We start from the raw sequence: 16355 nt of genomic DNA on the forward strand, positions 1-16355 counted from the left end.
TTTTCAACTTGGAAAAGAGACGACTAAGGGGGGCTACGATAGAGGTCTATAAAATCATGACTGGTGTGGAGAAAGTAAATAAAGGAAGTATTATTTACTCCGTCTCATAACACAAGAACTAGGGGCCACCAAATGAAATTAATAGGCAGCAGGTTTAAAACAAACAAAAGGAAGTATTTTTTTCACACAATGCACAGTCAACCTGTGGAACTCCTTGCCAGAGGATGTTGTGAAGGCCAAGACTATAACAGGGTTCAAAAAAGAACTAGATAAATTCATGGAGGATAGGTCCATCAATGGCTATTAGCCAGGATGGGCAAGGATGATGTCCCTAGCCTCTATTTGCCAGAAGCTGGGAATGGATCACTTGATTACCTGTTCTGCTCATTCCCTCTGGGGCAGCTGGCATTGGCCACTGTTGGAAGATCGGATACTGGGCTAAATGGACCTTTGGTCTGACCCACTCTGGCCATTCTTATGTAAGCATTTGAAACCTGTGAAAACCTTTATTTGTAGGCAGACACACAAGCAGCAAATTAAAGTTCAGCTGGAAAGCTACACATCTGTAAGATACCTTCCTCTCTAATGGTATGTCTACACTGCAAGGTAAGCCCAGGGTTAGCAGGACTCATGTCAGGGGACCCTGGGTTTAAGAATCCAGGATTGCCAACCCTAGGTTAAAATTTTTAACCGGGACCTGAACCCGGGGCTCTGGTGTCTACACTGTAGTACGCAGACCCATGTCCAACCAACCGTATCCCAAATCTCCTAGTGCCCTCTCAAAATGTGGCCACTCTAGCTCTTCGTTCGCAGTACAGTGTAGAAAAACTTGATTGTCCAGGCTACACATTACAGGAAATTTAACGCTCCCCCCAACAAATCCTGCTGAGCAGTCATTTTGGTCTGCAGGCTTCCAGCAACTGGAGTCAGCAAAATGGAGGCGTTGCCATTTCCAGAACTTCTATTTGGGCTTTTGCTTCTGTTTCAAGATGCAGGCAGAGCTTCCACGAGATGCTGGTGGGCAGTTTGGTGGCTTTTTCTGACCCACAGAAGGCACCTGACAGAGCTAATGACCAAGAAGGACGACGACGACGACAGACATGGCAGACTCAAATCAGCTGATGCTGCTCATGACACTCTGTATAGCCACTGATACCTGCTACATACACTGGTGCTTCTGGAGCAGGGCTACAAGCACAGACTCGTGAGATCATATCACCATGCAGATGGGACGACCAGCACTGGGTCCATAACTGTTGCAGGGTACAGAACTTTTGCTATATTTCTGAAGCTTTGGGAGCAGCTTGCCCCGGACCCTCCTGTGTATGATCATATGCATGGGGGTGGGCATGCAAGTCCAGAAGCAGATTGCTATAACTGTTTAAAAGCTGGCTGTCCCAGACTGTTACAGGTCCGTTGCCATCCATTTGGTGCTAGAAAGTCGACTATGGGTAAAATGGTGACAGATTTCTGAGACAAGCAGGTGTGTGATTTAACCCAACACGACAGGCATTAAAGAATATTCCTTAAGTAATCGCTGGCTTTGAGAGAATGGCGTAATGCTAATAAACCAAGTGCCAGCTCTAGCCAAGGCCATAGGTGTTAAATGACAAACTCATAACTGGAAACCAAACCAACTCACCTGTATGTTCGGTTTGTTCAGAATAGGTATTAGTTTTATAAGAATATATTTAGTGTTTAGACTATGAAATGCTTGTAAATTGCTGCATACATTAATCTCACTTGTAATGTTTGTATTCCATGTTGCAAGGTAAGATATAAGTTTGTTTTATAAAATTGTAAAAATGCCTGCTCTGAACTTGTGAACAGAGACAGGAAGAGTGGGTCTCACCACCCATCAAGACAAACTATCAAGACTTGATGGGCCCTCTAGGACAAAGCTTTCTTGATTGCCCCATCCACCCATGAAGAATTTACATGCAGGAGCACTCATCCCATTGGTTTGTATTCTGGTGAAAGGCTATATAAAGGTGCTCACAAAAAGAAACCGTTCTCTTTGCTGTTTGAACTCTCACAGGGCCAGAGACACTAAACCAAAGCACAGATCCCCAGAGTCAACCTGGGTCCACCCTGTAAGACATTTTGAACAGCAAAATGTGACGAAGTGGGTATTCACCCACGAAAGCTTATGCTCCAATACGTCTGTTAGTCTATAAGGTGCCACAGGACTCTGTCACTTTTTACAGATCCAGACTAACACGGCTACCCCTCCGATACTTGACACCATGCAAGGCACTGCATTTAGCCGTATGGAGTGGAAATCCATCAACCTCATGAAGAAACTTGCACAAGTACAGATAGATATCATCTTCCTTTCCAAATGCAAATGGACGGACATCATACCAAATGGACTGAAGGTGAAAAATCCATTGCTATCTACATACTGCACAGACCACAGTGAAAGATTATGCCATACACTATCAAAGAAACTGAGGAACCACCTGATCAGCATCCTATACAGCAAACAGGAAAACAAGAAAAAAAAGAGCTCTCCAACCTGGAGACTTTCATAAATAACCAATCTTCCACACAAACGGACTTTACTAAAATAAGACAGGAGATCTCCATTACACACTTCACCTCTCTACAAAGGAAAAAGGACCGTAAGCTGTCTAAAATCCTACCTGCCACATGGGGCCATAACAGTGGTACCCCTAACTCAACCAGCAATATCGTCAATTTATCCAGCTACACACTCAACCCGGCAGAAGAGTCTGTCCTATCTTGGGGACTCTCTTTTTGCCCCACCACCCCCATGAACATGATACAGTTCTGTGGTAATCTGGAAGCCTACTTTCGCTGTCTCAGACTCAAAGAATATTTTTAAGATAACACTGAACAACGCACTGATACATAGATACCCTCCCATCAACAGCACAAGAAGAACTCCACATGGACTCCTCCTGAGGGTCGAAATGACAGTCTGGACCTATACATAGAATGCTTCCGCCGATGTGCACTGGCAGAAATTGTAGAAAAACAACATTGCTTGCCTCATAACCTAAGTCGTGCAGAACGCAATGCCATCCACAGCCTCAGAAACAACCCTGACATTATAATCAAAGAGGCTGATAAAGGAGGTGCTGTTGTCATCATGAACAGGTCTGACTACCAAAAGGAGGCTGCCAGACAACTCTCCAATACCAAATTCTACAGGCCACTTTCCTCAGATCCCACTGAGGAATATACTAAGAAACTGCACCATCTACTCAGGACACTCCCTACACTAACACAGGTACAAATCAACATAGAATAATCCCGGTCGGGGCTGTAAGGTATCTACTACCCAAGATCCACAAACCTGGAAATCCTTGACGCCCCATCATCTCTGGAATTGGCACTCTCACTGAAGGACTGTCCGGATATGTGGACTCTCTACTCAGACCCTACGCCACCAGCACTCCGAGCTATCTCTGACACACCACTGATTTTCTGAGAAAACTACAATGCATTGGTGATCTTCCAGAAAACACCATCCTAGCCACCATGGATATGGAGGCTCTCTACACAAACATCCCACACTAGATGGAATACAAGCTGTCAGGAACAGTATCACTGATGATGCCACAGCACAACTGGTTGCTGAGCTCTGTGACTTTATCCTCACGCACAATTATTTCAAATTTGGTGACAATATATACCTCCAGACCAGTGGCACCGCTCTGGGCACCCGCATGGCCCCACAATATGCCAACTTTTTTATGGCTGACCTGGAACAACGCTTCCTCAGCTGCAGTGGGGCCATTGATGGGACTCATGCTCATTGTGTGCTCACCTCAAGGAGCACATGAATTCATAAACCACAAAGGGTCTTACTCTTTAGTTATGAAGGACCTTGTGGACAACAGAGGCCGAATTATGAACCTCAATGTTGACTGCACTGGAAAAGTTCATGATACCAGGGTTTTCCACCAACTGGGAGTCTACATTTTTGGACAGGCTGGGACATGATTCCCACCACATGACTGTCATAAACAGAGTTACTATCTGTCGCAGCCCTATGCGTCTGTCATGGCGTCTGGATGGCCAATTGTCGGTCAGAAGGTCACATCGGTGTCGTGTGCAGCACCTTGGTGTCGTGTGACCATTCTTGAACCTTCCGCCTGGTCAATTGTGGGTCACATTGGTACTGTGTGCTACAATTCCAGCGTGCCGTGTGCATAAGCTTAGCGTGCCGGGTGCAGTGTCTGTTTACGTAGAGGGCACCAGCTCGGAGCCTGGTTGGTGTAGGAGCGGGGAACCAATCAGATGCTAGCATGAGCAAGGGTCTTCGAACAAAACTATGTCCCTCGCCTAAATCAGCAGGAGTGTCCGCGTGTTAGCTGGAAGGCCTGATCACCCTTTCAGCCAGGATCTCCTCTGGATTTAGCCGGCTCGTGTCGTGTCATCTCGGGTTACATCTCGTCATGTCCCTGGTGTCTGTACTGATGGTCAGCTGCGCCTGGAGTGTGGTATGTACATATTAATCTTTGTAAATATTCTGTTTGTTAGGCCTTTTTTCTTTATTACTTGGTACCAAGTCTCATGTATAGTGTATAGAGGGCGAATTGTTACAGTTTACTCAGTTTTGTATGTTTGTTCTGGTTTTTCAGTAAGCAGTTGGTTGTAGATTATCTGATTCCTTGTTGTTAAGTGTACACAGACTGTTTTATATTACTGCTCTGGTGATATTTTTGGTTGGTTACTTGTTCCTATTTCAGTTGAATTTGTATTGTTAGTTGGTAAAGGTGCTCCTCCCCAGCCCAAGTTGTAATCCATCCCCCATTAATAAACGGCCACCTGTTTTTGAATTACAATCTGCCTCTGTCTCAATTTTCCTCTTCCACTCGAATCCTCATTCGAACCTGTATCGGTCTCGGACACTATCCTCACGGTTATTCTCAGGGACCCAGTATATCCCTTTTTGCTTTGTGAAATCATACCCTGATCTTAGAGGCCCTGGCAAAAGAAGGTTTAATTACAGTCTCAGCAGGTGCAGAGTGGTGACGGAATGTGCGTTTGACTTATTGAAATCCTGCTGGCAATATTTACAGACCTGTTTAGATTCCAGTGTCACCAATGTTGTCCACATTATTGTGGCTTGCTGCGCTCTTCATAATCTTTGTGAAGCCAAAGGTGAGCCATTTCCCCAAATGGAAATATGACAGAGGTGCACTTTTGTGGCTAAGTGTCTAACACAGCTGCAGCTGGATATACCCGGGCAACAGAAATTAGGGATGCTTTGTGTTCCCACATTATGGACTGGCATGGGCCAGTGGCAGAGGGAGACTAGTATGTTTATGAATGTGCTTGTTGCGGGGGAGGTGGGGGGGGGTAGAGCATTGATTGCTTCTGTGGGAGGGGATTTGATCACCATGTACTGTACTTCTGAATGACATGACTGCTTATTATGAAATGCGGGGGTGGGAGGGGGGGAAAAACAGTATGGATTGATGTTTATAGCTGTATTGAGATACAGGTTTTGCATGCAACAGGAGTGGGGAACTTACCTCTTGCTCATTTTTATTTGGCCCGCAGGCCACACACATTCAACTCACCCGCTGGGGGTGGGGAGACTTGGGGCTCCCCCCCCCGAACCCACGGTGGGGTGAGCCGGCGCTCGTGGGGGGAGAGGGGGCAGGAGCCGCGAGCGCTGGCTCGCCCTGCTGTGGGTGGAAGTCCCAGACCTCCATGCCCCCCATGTAAGTGAGCTGAACTCGTGTGGCCCGCCACTGATTTTTTTGGTGGGTCAACGTCCCCAGACACAGAAAAGGTTCCCCACCTCTGGCATACAACCTCCCAGTTGTCCCTGATCATGCGTTTACTTTTAGTATATGATGTGTGGCCGTGACAATAAAATTTCTTTACAAAATGAAAACCTTTATTTTCAGACATGTATTGGAAAAGTACAATATTAAACCGTTGCCTGGCAGGCCAGCTGCCTTTAGCACACCAAATCAGCAGCAACACCAAAAGTTTTACAAATAACCAAGAGAAAAGTGCATAAACAAGTGCAAATAGTTGAACTATATACAAGACACCCTCCATGTTTGCCACACTCTTGCAGCCAGGACAGGGGTGTCCACGGGGGAGAGGTTCAGCACTGAGGACCGCATGAGACACATTTGCCCTGTCCTGTCACTCATAAGGCCCCGCTGAATGGGCCACCCAGCCATGGAGTTGTCCAAGCTGTTCCTGGAATGCAGGCCAAGGTACCATGGAGGGGACACAGGTCATGGTGCAAGTGCAGCAGGAGCCTGCACTTTTACAGCCATTAGAGGTAGCAGCCACTCAAACAATTCTCTCTGTTGTGCTCTCTCCTTCTCCCTTAGCTGCCATTCCTGTTCCAGGAACTATGAAGAGTGCCTGCTTCCATGCTGCTACACTGTCAAGCTGCAAAGCCAGCCTGAGCCTGTCCGCTTGCCTCTCAGCATGTCTTTCTTCTTGCCGCAAGTCCCTTTGCCTTTGGTACTCACGCTACTTATTGGCCCAATCCAGAACTTTAATTGAATTCATCATGCTTCCTCCTGGAACCGTCTGCGAGGGTACGACGAGTCAGGCTTCTGCAATGTGGGTAAGCTAAGGAGGTATTGCAACATGTAGAGTTCGAGGGGTCTGGAACAGGACAAGACACAGAAGGTTACTGTCTTGAATATCACTCAATGTCAATATATTGGCAGAGGGCTGCTCCAGAGCACAGAAGCTCCTTGGACACAGCCAGGTTAAATCGCAGTGAGAGAAAAAGTGTATGCCACCAAAGTATTCATACATATGGTGACTGAACAACACATCCATAAATGGAGTGGGCTGGTAAACTATTGAGGTGGCCCTGAAAAATACACCTTTCCTCAAAATGTGACTATCTGGAGTTCCTGCTATGGGTTTGGGTCAGAATTCATGGTCGAAAATCAACAGGATGCTGCATTTGGGCTTCCACATTGCTTCGGACCTCCCTTATGGCTTCTGACACAGTCTTTTAGGACTGCATGAAAAGAGACAGCTACTCCCTCCCTCCCCTGGCAAATTTATGGACTGAATTCAACCTCCCCAGTCATATTTGGAACGAGCGGTCTCATCACCCATGGAATGTATAGACTACATTTAAAAGAAATGAACTACATTTGAACCTGTACTACATTTGAACCACTTCCCCACCATACAGTTCAGTCCTTTCAGGCAGCTTGTTACCAACTCAGTGTATTGAGCGACATACATACAGGGAAAGTAATATTAGTTTATTATTTTAACAAACTGGAATTTATTAGAAAAAATGTGCACCTTCCTAGTACAAATTCTCTTTTTATATGCTTGTTTTACTGTTTGTGTTTCCTAGTCTCTACTTTGAATTCCCTGTGGTGGGGAGGGTGGCATCGTGACGCCATGGCACTGGCATGCAATCCGCCTTAATGGATACACGCTTCTATCTAGGGCTTATCATCTCTTTTGTATTGGCTCTTACAGTAGAAATTGCTCCCATTCTTATATTAACAAACACAAAAATAGACCCGGAAACTTACTCGGCTCTGGGGCAGCTTCTCCCTCTTCTGTTTCAGCAGCCAGTTCTGCAGTGGGGTTTTCCTCCAAGGGGGCATAAAAAAAGCTCTTCTAAGTACATCCTCAAGATGTGCTGCAGCTGCTCCTGCGGCAAAGCTTCCTCCTAGGACCAGTTTCACCAATAGAGTTACTTCATTTGCCTCATTCGGCACCTGCTACTGGCTCCTATTTATTTCGTTGCTGGCTTCTGGGACCAGCTGGACGCCATCCCAGCTTACCAGGTCATCGTACACAGTTGACGGCTCAAGTGCAGTCACCAGCACCCGGTCAGACTCATCATAAAATGGGCATGATGTTAGTGAGCAGCCAGAGATGCATTTGTGGTCCCTGGTTTTCTGGTACTCTTGAGCTGCTTAATCCATTTTCTGCACTGATTGCTGGTCCGATAAGTTTCCAGTGCCACCATCTTCTTTCCTAGTAGCTGGTATTCATGGTCACTCCTAGTACTCTTACTAAAATCCAGTTTTTCTGGCCTTGCACCAGAGATTAGCTAAAATCTGGCTGTGCTCCCACGACCATGAAACAGCACGCTTTGTAAAGTGACATCTGGTCAGTATCCATTGCAAACACCGAAGGTTTTCCTAGGGTGTGTTTGCAGCTTGGCAATCAGAATAAAATGGAGGGGTTAAACACAAAGCTGCTGCACTGGAACAAGGAGGGTGCTTCCATTTCCATGGAGTCGACTGCTGATTCTTGGGAGATAGAGGACAAAGGAAGTTGGCCCATAGCATTGTGGGAGATTATTGGTGGACTCCAAGGACCAGAGTCCAGGCAAGGAGAGGTGCTGCAAAACACCCCTACACTATACTACAAAACAATAGGGCTTGAACCCTGGGTTTCAATCTTGACTTGGGTTCAGACAGACCCTCCATGCTCACAGGGTCCTGGGACCCTGGGTCAGAGCACAAGTTCAAGAGATTTGCATGTAGACTGAAGGGGAAGGGTTACGGCTTTAGCCTGAGTCTGAGCCCAGGCTTACATTACAGTGTAGACATATCCCAAGATCACCCAACCCAATGAGGTATTAAAGGATTTCTTTTCATTTCCTGTATAAGCCTGTTTTCTTTTACAAAAAAAAAATCCTCTTGGCAGCATCTCACCCCTATTAATATGTACATGAAAGTTTATTATAATTTTATCAATAGATATACACCAATGGCTGCTGTGGCCAAATATGTAATGCACAATTATACTTTTATGCTTGCAGATAAAACTCAGGCTAACAGTTATATGAAGTTAAATTGACAGAGGGCACATTATTTTATCTTCTGAGAAGCCATATTCACAAATCCCTCCCAAGTGGATCAGACCTCTTCACCTTCAACAGAGGAAGCTAAAACTGTCAGTCAGGAAGAGCTAAGATAAAAAGGACCCAATCCAGGAACTTTATTCAAACTTTTCCCGTAGCTATTGTAACTGTTAACATTAATAAAAACTATGTATATGAGGGGAAATTCAAGAACTGTAACAGTTGGATACAGTGAACAGAAGAAAATATATACATAAGCCAACTGAAAATTAAAGAATAAAAAACTGTTTAAACATATTCCTGCAATAATGGAAAGAAAAAGGTTAGACTCAGAAACTGGTAAGTAGTATTACCACTGACCACACGTAAGTGGGGAGTGAAGTGCAGAGAAAAGGAATGATTAGGGGGTCATATGGGAATGTGAGCCAAGATCAAGAAAAGAGCATGTTAGTGGGATGCCATAGTAAGAAAATAACCTCTTGAAAAAATGCATCTGCAGATTTTTGGGACATGAAATCCAGGTAATTTGTGGTAGAAGGAGGAGTTCTATAGCTCTAGAGCAGAAGCAAAGACTGATAGGGATTTGATGTGCTGGCCCAGGTCCTTACTCCACTCTGACATCTCTATCTTCCTCCATCTCTACAGTGAGAAACTCTGCTAATTGTGATGGCTCAATGGTCATGCCACTACTCTTGGGGGTTGGGGGGGAGAAGCGGTTTTAGGATCAGATTTTTGAAGAGTAATTTTGTTTCTTTGCTTCAATAAAGCTAGCACAGTTTACTTTTTATCATAGTATTTAACACAGAAAGATAACTTTTTAAAAAAAAGGTAAATAGATTTATAAAAAAAAGATTCAAAAAAGATTCTCTGGAACCTGGACTGATGGACCATTCAGGAATTTTGGGGGGTTTCTGAAATCGCTCAAGCTTTGTGCTTCATAACATGTGAAATATATCCCATGGCCTATTCATTCATGCTCTAACAAATTTTGTTGCTTAATTGAGCATATCATACATGTAGACAACAGTTACTTAGGTGCATGCATACAGTTAGTGACGTTTTCCATTCAGTTTGTTTAAAATCAAAGCTATAAATAATTTCTAAAACCTATAGCTTGCTGATTAGTGTTAAAGACATGAGCAATTTTTGATTGCTCATTTTCTAAAGTCATCTCAAAGAGCATTATGTAAAGAAAATAAAAGGTCCTATTGTTTTTCCCCTTTTAAGTTACTACCTTGGGTAAGAACGATTGCTTGCTTTTAACCCCTTTAGAAACTGAACATATATATTCTCTTAAGTACCCATTTGACAGGAAGTCTTAAAAACGTTAATCTAAAGAAGATTAAACATTTCCCACCAATATTCCTGAAGGAAGCTAAATACTTTAACAAGCGATTTATTCAGAATAGACTAGGAACGTGGAACACCCTCCCTGAACTGGTCAGTAAAGCCACTGCACCCTATTTAAATCCCACCTAAAAACCATTTCTACAAGAGGATATCCAAGAAACAAGATGTCTGTAACCCACTTAGCTATTCTGTTTATATTAATATTTTTAGTCTCACCTATATGGAGGAAGGAAACAGAATATTGAAAAGGGGCATAGTGGCACTGGAATTAAAATTTGGAATTGTTGTGGGAGAAAGACAGGGAGGATAGTAGTGTGCAAGAGAACAGTGTGTTTAACAAGACAGACATGAGGCTGTCACCCTGATAGGATTGTTACAAACAAGTAAAGTTTTCTCCATTTGTGTTTTTAAATTCTAGGTTCTCCAGGACAGGGACTATATCTTCATCTGTGTTTGGGATGCATCTTGCACACCATGAGCATTATTACAATAACTGTCTCCACCATAAGAAACTACAAAGTGGCAGAAGTTAGTCTCACCTCCAAAAGTGATGCAAAGGTACAGTAGTTGGGGTCAGAAAAGACCACACAGATTATTAGCTGAATGCCACACCTTTTTCGGGACTATTTTACCCACTAAATCTCTTACATAATATTCTCCCAAACATAACCACCACTGCTGAGAACAGTTCCAATGTCCAAACTACTGAAGGGGGGAGGGAGGTAAGAGAAGGGGGACAGGAGAAGTAGGGCAGTCTTACGGGAAAAGGGCCTTAAAATTATTGCCCCTTTCCATGTCATCTTGCAATAACGTGAACATTTTTTTCCACTTCTATTTCCTTGAAGGTATTTGTTTAGACTGATCACGTTCTTGTAAGACATCCTTTCCAGACTCTAAATTTAGCCTACTCAGGATCTCATTTTATTCTCTAATCCTGATGAGATTTCCTTGCCACTCATGTGATTTCCTCTGCTTTTTTTTGGTACCCTCAAGTTGACCCCAAAACTGCATGAAAAATTCTAGTTCTGGAACAATCATTTATCAACGTAGATTCAAAGTGGATCACCACATCTCTAGTTTTAAATTAAATCACTATTTCTGAGAATAGAATTAACTTCTCTCTAACAGTACTGCAATGTGATCTCAGATGCATTTCACATGTTCTCTCCACTCATTCTGACTCACTAGTTTCTAGACAGCTTTTATCTCCAGTTTGTACACATGCTATTTTTCTCTCCAACCAAAAGGACTTCAGTCTTAAATCCCATTTTACTGTATACAACTCACAGTTCTAATCTCTCCAAGCCACTTAGTGTGGATACATCATCCTGTATGTTTAATGTTCCTCCAATTCAGAGGCTGGCAAGTATGATTAATGCTGATCTTCAGCCTTCTTCTAGATCATTAAAGTATTAAAAAGTATATGTCCTCCAATACTGACTTGACCCTGTGGTACTCCATTTGGAAGAGATTACTTTTTAATGGTAAAAACTTTAACATCTGTCATACAACTTGTAATCTGTGCTATGGTATTTAACCAACTGAAAACATTTTTATACTGTACTATATAAAATATTTTATAAAGGTCAAACGTATGCTGTATCTACCAAAACAGTAAATGTTTCAAAAAATTCTATCAATATTACTTTATAAATGAGTTGGTTGATTGAAAAGCTTCATTTCCTCATAAGTGGAGTCACTAATTCCATTATATGTCTAAATATTTTGCAAAGAAAATATTCATTGACTGGCTATCTCCTGTATCTTCCTTTATGCCCTTAAAAATAAAGGTACTAAATTTGCTGGTCATCGGGTACCTCTGTTTTTTCACATTTTTTTTAAACAAGAAACTGCATATTATGTCACCAAAATGTTTATGACCTTAAGAAAAAAAAATCTCAGAACCCTTCAATTTAAACTAGTTTAATAAGAGAAACAAGTTTGAGAAAAATAAAAAAGCAAAAGAAGGGGGTTTAAGCAATTCAACATGCAGATAATTCTGAGATGGAGATTAATTATATTGTTTACATATTGTTGAAAATAAGGAAACATTAGAGAAAGCACTAGAGAAAGTTACCTGGTATCTTACATTATATATAACAAGGGACATATCTAACATGTGCACCAAAAATTTGGCTATTCAGAAGTCTTAGCTGCTCCCACACTCCCCACATCACCAAAAAGAGGGAGGGGGGGGGGAAATGGTGCCTCTCATGTAGATCTGATTCGCCCCCCTCCCCCCCCCACAATGTATTCCTTCACCATCTTTTCTTCATGCTGTCTCCCAACTATTGTCTGCTTTAAAGTTCCAATTGCTTATGTTTATCTTTCTAGAAAGGGAGCAAAACTAACCATTCAGAGTCACTCCATGTCTCATTTTCCTTTCTCTCTCTTTTTTCTGGAGGTATCTCTAGACCCTTGTGTGCCTGACTCTGCAAGCTATTTTACATCTGTACATCCAGTCTCCCAACTTCTCAGTTTTAATTTTTTACCTCGTTGAATAAATAAAAGGTCAGTTGGTAAAACCATTTCTCTTAATTATTAAAGTGTTCTTCCTTTTTACCTTTAAAAATATAAGCTTTAAATATCAATGTATGTTTGTATAACAGATAACATTGTATGCAAGTCTGTGCATATACTGTACACATAACCAAAAATACCATTATAATAGCTTTTGTGTGCATTAAATATTACAGGATCAGGGAAATATGATAAAGTAAATGTCTTTGTTAGTTTTGTAAATAGACAATTTAGGGGAAGCTCTTAAACATCCTCCCTTCAACGGGCTTCTATTGCTACGACTATGCAGTCATAACATTAGCTGCAGCCTGAAAGTCTTCAAAATATTGCTGATTTAGGGCTTGTCTATGTTACCCGCTGGATCTACGGGCAGCGATCGATCCAGCGGGGGTCGATTTATCACGTCTACCACGAGCGCTCTCCCGTCGACTCCGGTACTCCACCAGGGCGAGAGGTGCAGGTGGAGTTGACGGGAGAGCATCAGCCGTCGACTTACTGCAGTGAAGACACCGCAATAAGTAGATCTAAGTATGTTGACTTCAGCTACGTTATTCACGTAGCTGAAGTTGCGTAACTTAGATCGATTCCCCCCACCCACCCCCAGTGTAGACCAGACCGTAGACTCCTAAGTGCCTAAATCCCAAATGATGTATAGGCTCCTAAGTCAGTTAGGTGTTGTGACACTGAGTGCAGCAACACTTAAATAGCTTTAAAAACCTGAGCCATGGTGATTCAAAAAAGTTTACTATTAGCTTTCTGAAGGCTTTCCTTATTTTTTCTGGGTCATCTTTAAAAGGTTTGGCTTCCATATTCCAAAGTTCTTTTGTTTTGCCAACAAGGCTTTGCTGAGAAATTTATTTTGGTTTGTTAGGTGGTTGGTTGTTTTTTTTGAGCGGGTGGAAAAAACAAATATATAATCTGAAGAGCTTCTGATACCCCATACTAAAGGAAGCATGGAAGAAGTTAACTATATGCTCACTATAAAAACATTATAAAAAGAAGGCACACACTCTTCACAGCCCAAAAAGGAAAGAAGCAGCACTTGATTTACAACATTCAAACCGTAAATTTCCCCCCTAAAGTTTGCAAAAATACATTCAAAGGTCAAAATAGACCACATTAAAACATACTTTCAACATTAACTTAATTATGTATGCCTCTGTGAATCTCTGAAGTATATTATCTTGAGATCATGTAACGGTTGACTAGGTTAGGATTTCTGTTAAATATCACACGTGGTGTTGCTGTGATGCAAGACTTTTATTCAGTGTCCTAAGACAAATTGCTAGAACAAGGCGGAACAATTGCTGCGTGAATTACATTTTAACTAGCCTTTGGAATTATGTAAATTAATACTTGTTACACTTTCACAAAATCCATTTGTTCGTACAAAATATGGATTATTAGCAATATCAAACAAGACAGAATTGGTCATATAAGTATAAACTTTGTAACTCTCTTTAAGCTCAAAACTGAGAAGGTGAACAGTACCTGCGGGTCCGTGGAGGCTTTGGTGGAGGAGAGTCCTGTTTCTCAAGATCTACAGAATTGACAGTTTTCTCTGTACTAGTTTCATTCTGCCAAAAAAATAAATAAATCCAACTATATTTTATTCAAAGTTGAAAGAATCATGATCACTAGAATTTAATACACTTCTACATGTTCCTGAAACAGAAGGAGGACCCAAACCAAACTTGAAGAAAGCATGGAGTGACAACAGCAAGTCACTAAGCCACCTTACACTTGCCTCGGCTTCCAATTTAAGCATAGATTACGTTCTATACATACATTTTATTTATAAAGCCCCTCTCCCAAAAAAAGCACTCTGAGGGAATTGAGACAAGGATCTTAAAAGAACATTAACTTTAGAACCCACTTCTGAACAATTTTTTTACTTACCATTATTCAATATTGTGTATAACAAATCTCAGATTCATCTGTCACTTTAGTAATGAAGTATTTTTCATGTTGTTTACTTTAAGTATTTGACAGCACTGAGTGTATAGTGAGTCTCACTGTTTCCCTTTTACAATCAGTTTCCCATCTTGGGGAAAATGTAGCTTTCAAACCACAAAAGGAAAACACAAATTGGAAAAGGGATTCAATAGGAGGGAGTAGTATACAAGATAATGCATTTTTCCTAAAATGACTAGTTTTCAAGTTGACAGTACCCCTTTGTATTTAAAAATAAAGTCGAAGAGATATTCTCCTGCCTTACACAGCAAGCCATTGCAGAAGGAAAATGTTTTTTTCCACCTTTTTTTTTTTTTTTTTTTTTTAAGAAATTTAGTATTCAGGTTAACTAACTAGAACTGCACCAGGTACAGACAAAGCCAATATTAGTTTTCATGTACACAGTTACCTTAAACATGTGTATAACAATTCTGAAGGCAAGTTCAGAAGTTGCACTATTAAAAATGGAATACACAATATTTTTGAAAGAGATACCTTCTTGAAGCTAACTTTCGCAAAGTTTCTTTTTAAAGATATTTCAAACAGGCATTGCCAGCATCTCAGAAATAAGTAATTTATTCCCAGAAACATGACATTAATTTCAACTGATATGCCTATCACTCCTAGCTCATCAGTCAGATGTGATCCAGGGCACATGTGACCTACTGTTGCCTTCTGACCGTGTTTGGCCTATTTACACTAAGTAGTTGACAGTCTTTTATAATTCTAGTTGACAGGCAACCACATACCTGGGTCCACCAGGAGTTGGTGGGAGGAAGGAGGGGGGATGGTTAATTTCTCCTTGTTTTAAGATCCAAGGGGTTGGATCTGTGTTCACCAGGGAATTGGTGAAGTCTCTCAAGGCTACCCAGGGAAGGGAATTAGTACTTGGGAGTGGTGGCAGCCAGACCAGATCTAAGCTGTTAATTGAGCTTAGAGCTTCTCATGCAGGTTCCCACATCTATACCCTAAAGTTCAGAGTGGGGAAGGAACCTCGACAGGAGGGATCCATTTTTCTGCATTCTCATCACCCGTATTCCCAATGGGTCAGACCCTCTTCCCTTTGAAATTAATGGGAATCATTCCATTGCCTCCAACCTGACTTCTAAGCAGTACCTTTGGTGTAGAGTAGGGCTACCATACGTCCGGATTTCCCCGGACATGTCCGGCTTTTTGGTCTATAAATAGCCGTCCGGGGGAGATTTCTAAAAATCTAAAAGTGTCCGGGATTTCCCCCCGGTCGGCTATTTATAGATCGAAAAGCGGCGGCCAAGCGCCTCTGGGCAGCCAAAGCCCCTTCCCGGCTCCCCCCATCCCCTGCAGCCTTACCACACCGCCCGGCCCCGCAGCTGTCTTCCCCCTCCTCCCCTCCCCTGAATGCTCCGCCCCCCTGCTCCTCCCCCTCCCCTTCTTCCTGCGAATCAGATGTTCGCGGGAAGTCTGAAAACAAGCAGGGACAGGCGGGCAGCAGCAGGTAAGCTGGCGGGGGGGGACGACGCGAGGAGGGCGGCTCCGGGGAGGCGAGGTGCGGCACAGCATGGCCCAGTCCAGCCCTGGCCGAGCGGCTCCCTCCAGCCCCGGCCGGCCCCAGCGGCGCTGGCCCAGCTCGGGCCCTGGGGCTCGGGCCTCGATTCCGGCCAAGTGGCGCCAGCCCCAGCGGCTCGGGCCCGGCTCGGCTCGGGCCCAGCTCGGGCCCCAGGGCGGCGGCCCCGGTTCTGGGCGAGTGCGC

At 43.0% G+C, this 16355-nt stretch overlaps 1 protein-coding gene across 1 annotated transcript in view; it reads right to left on the reverse strand.

Annotated features, from left to right (window-relative positions):
- Positions 1–16355, reverse strand: part of PTPN12 (protein tyrosine phosphatase non-receptor type 12) — a 141651-nt gene that overhangs the window by 21746 nt on the left and 103550 nt on the right. Inside the window, exon 12 of the mRNA XM_065411744.1 lies at positions 14165–14250. Within this exon, the coding sequence (XP_065267816.1) occupies positions 14165–14250 (86 nt within the window). The remainder of the gene's footprint in view (positions 1–14164; positions 14251–16355) is intronic.

This window comes from Emys orbicularis, chromosome 1, assembly GCF_028017835.1.
Source record: "Emys orbicularis isolate rEmyOrb1 chromosome 1, rEmyOrb1.hap1, whole genome shotgun sequence".
Classification (NCBI taxonomy): domain Eukaryota; kingdom Metazoa; phylum Chordata; order Testudines; family Emydidae; genus Emys; species Emys orbicularis.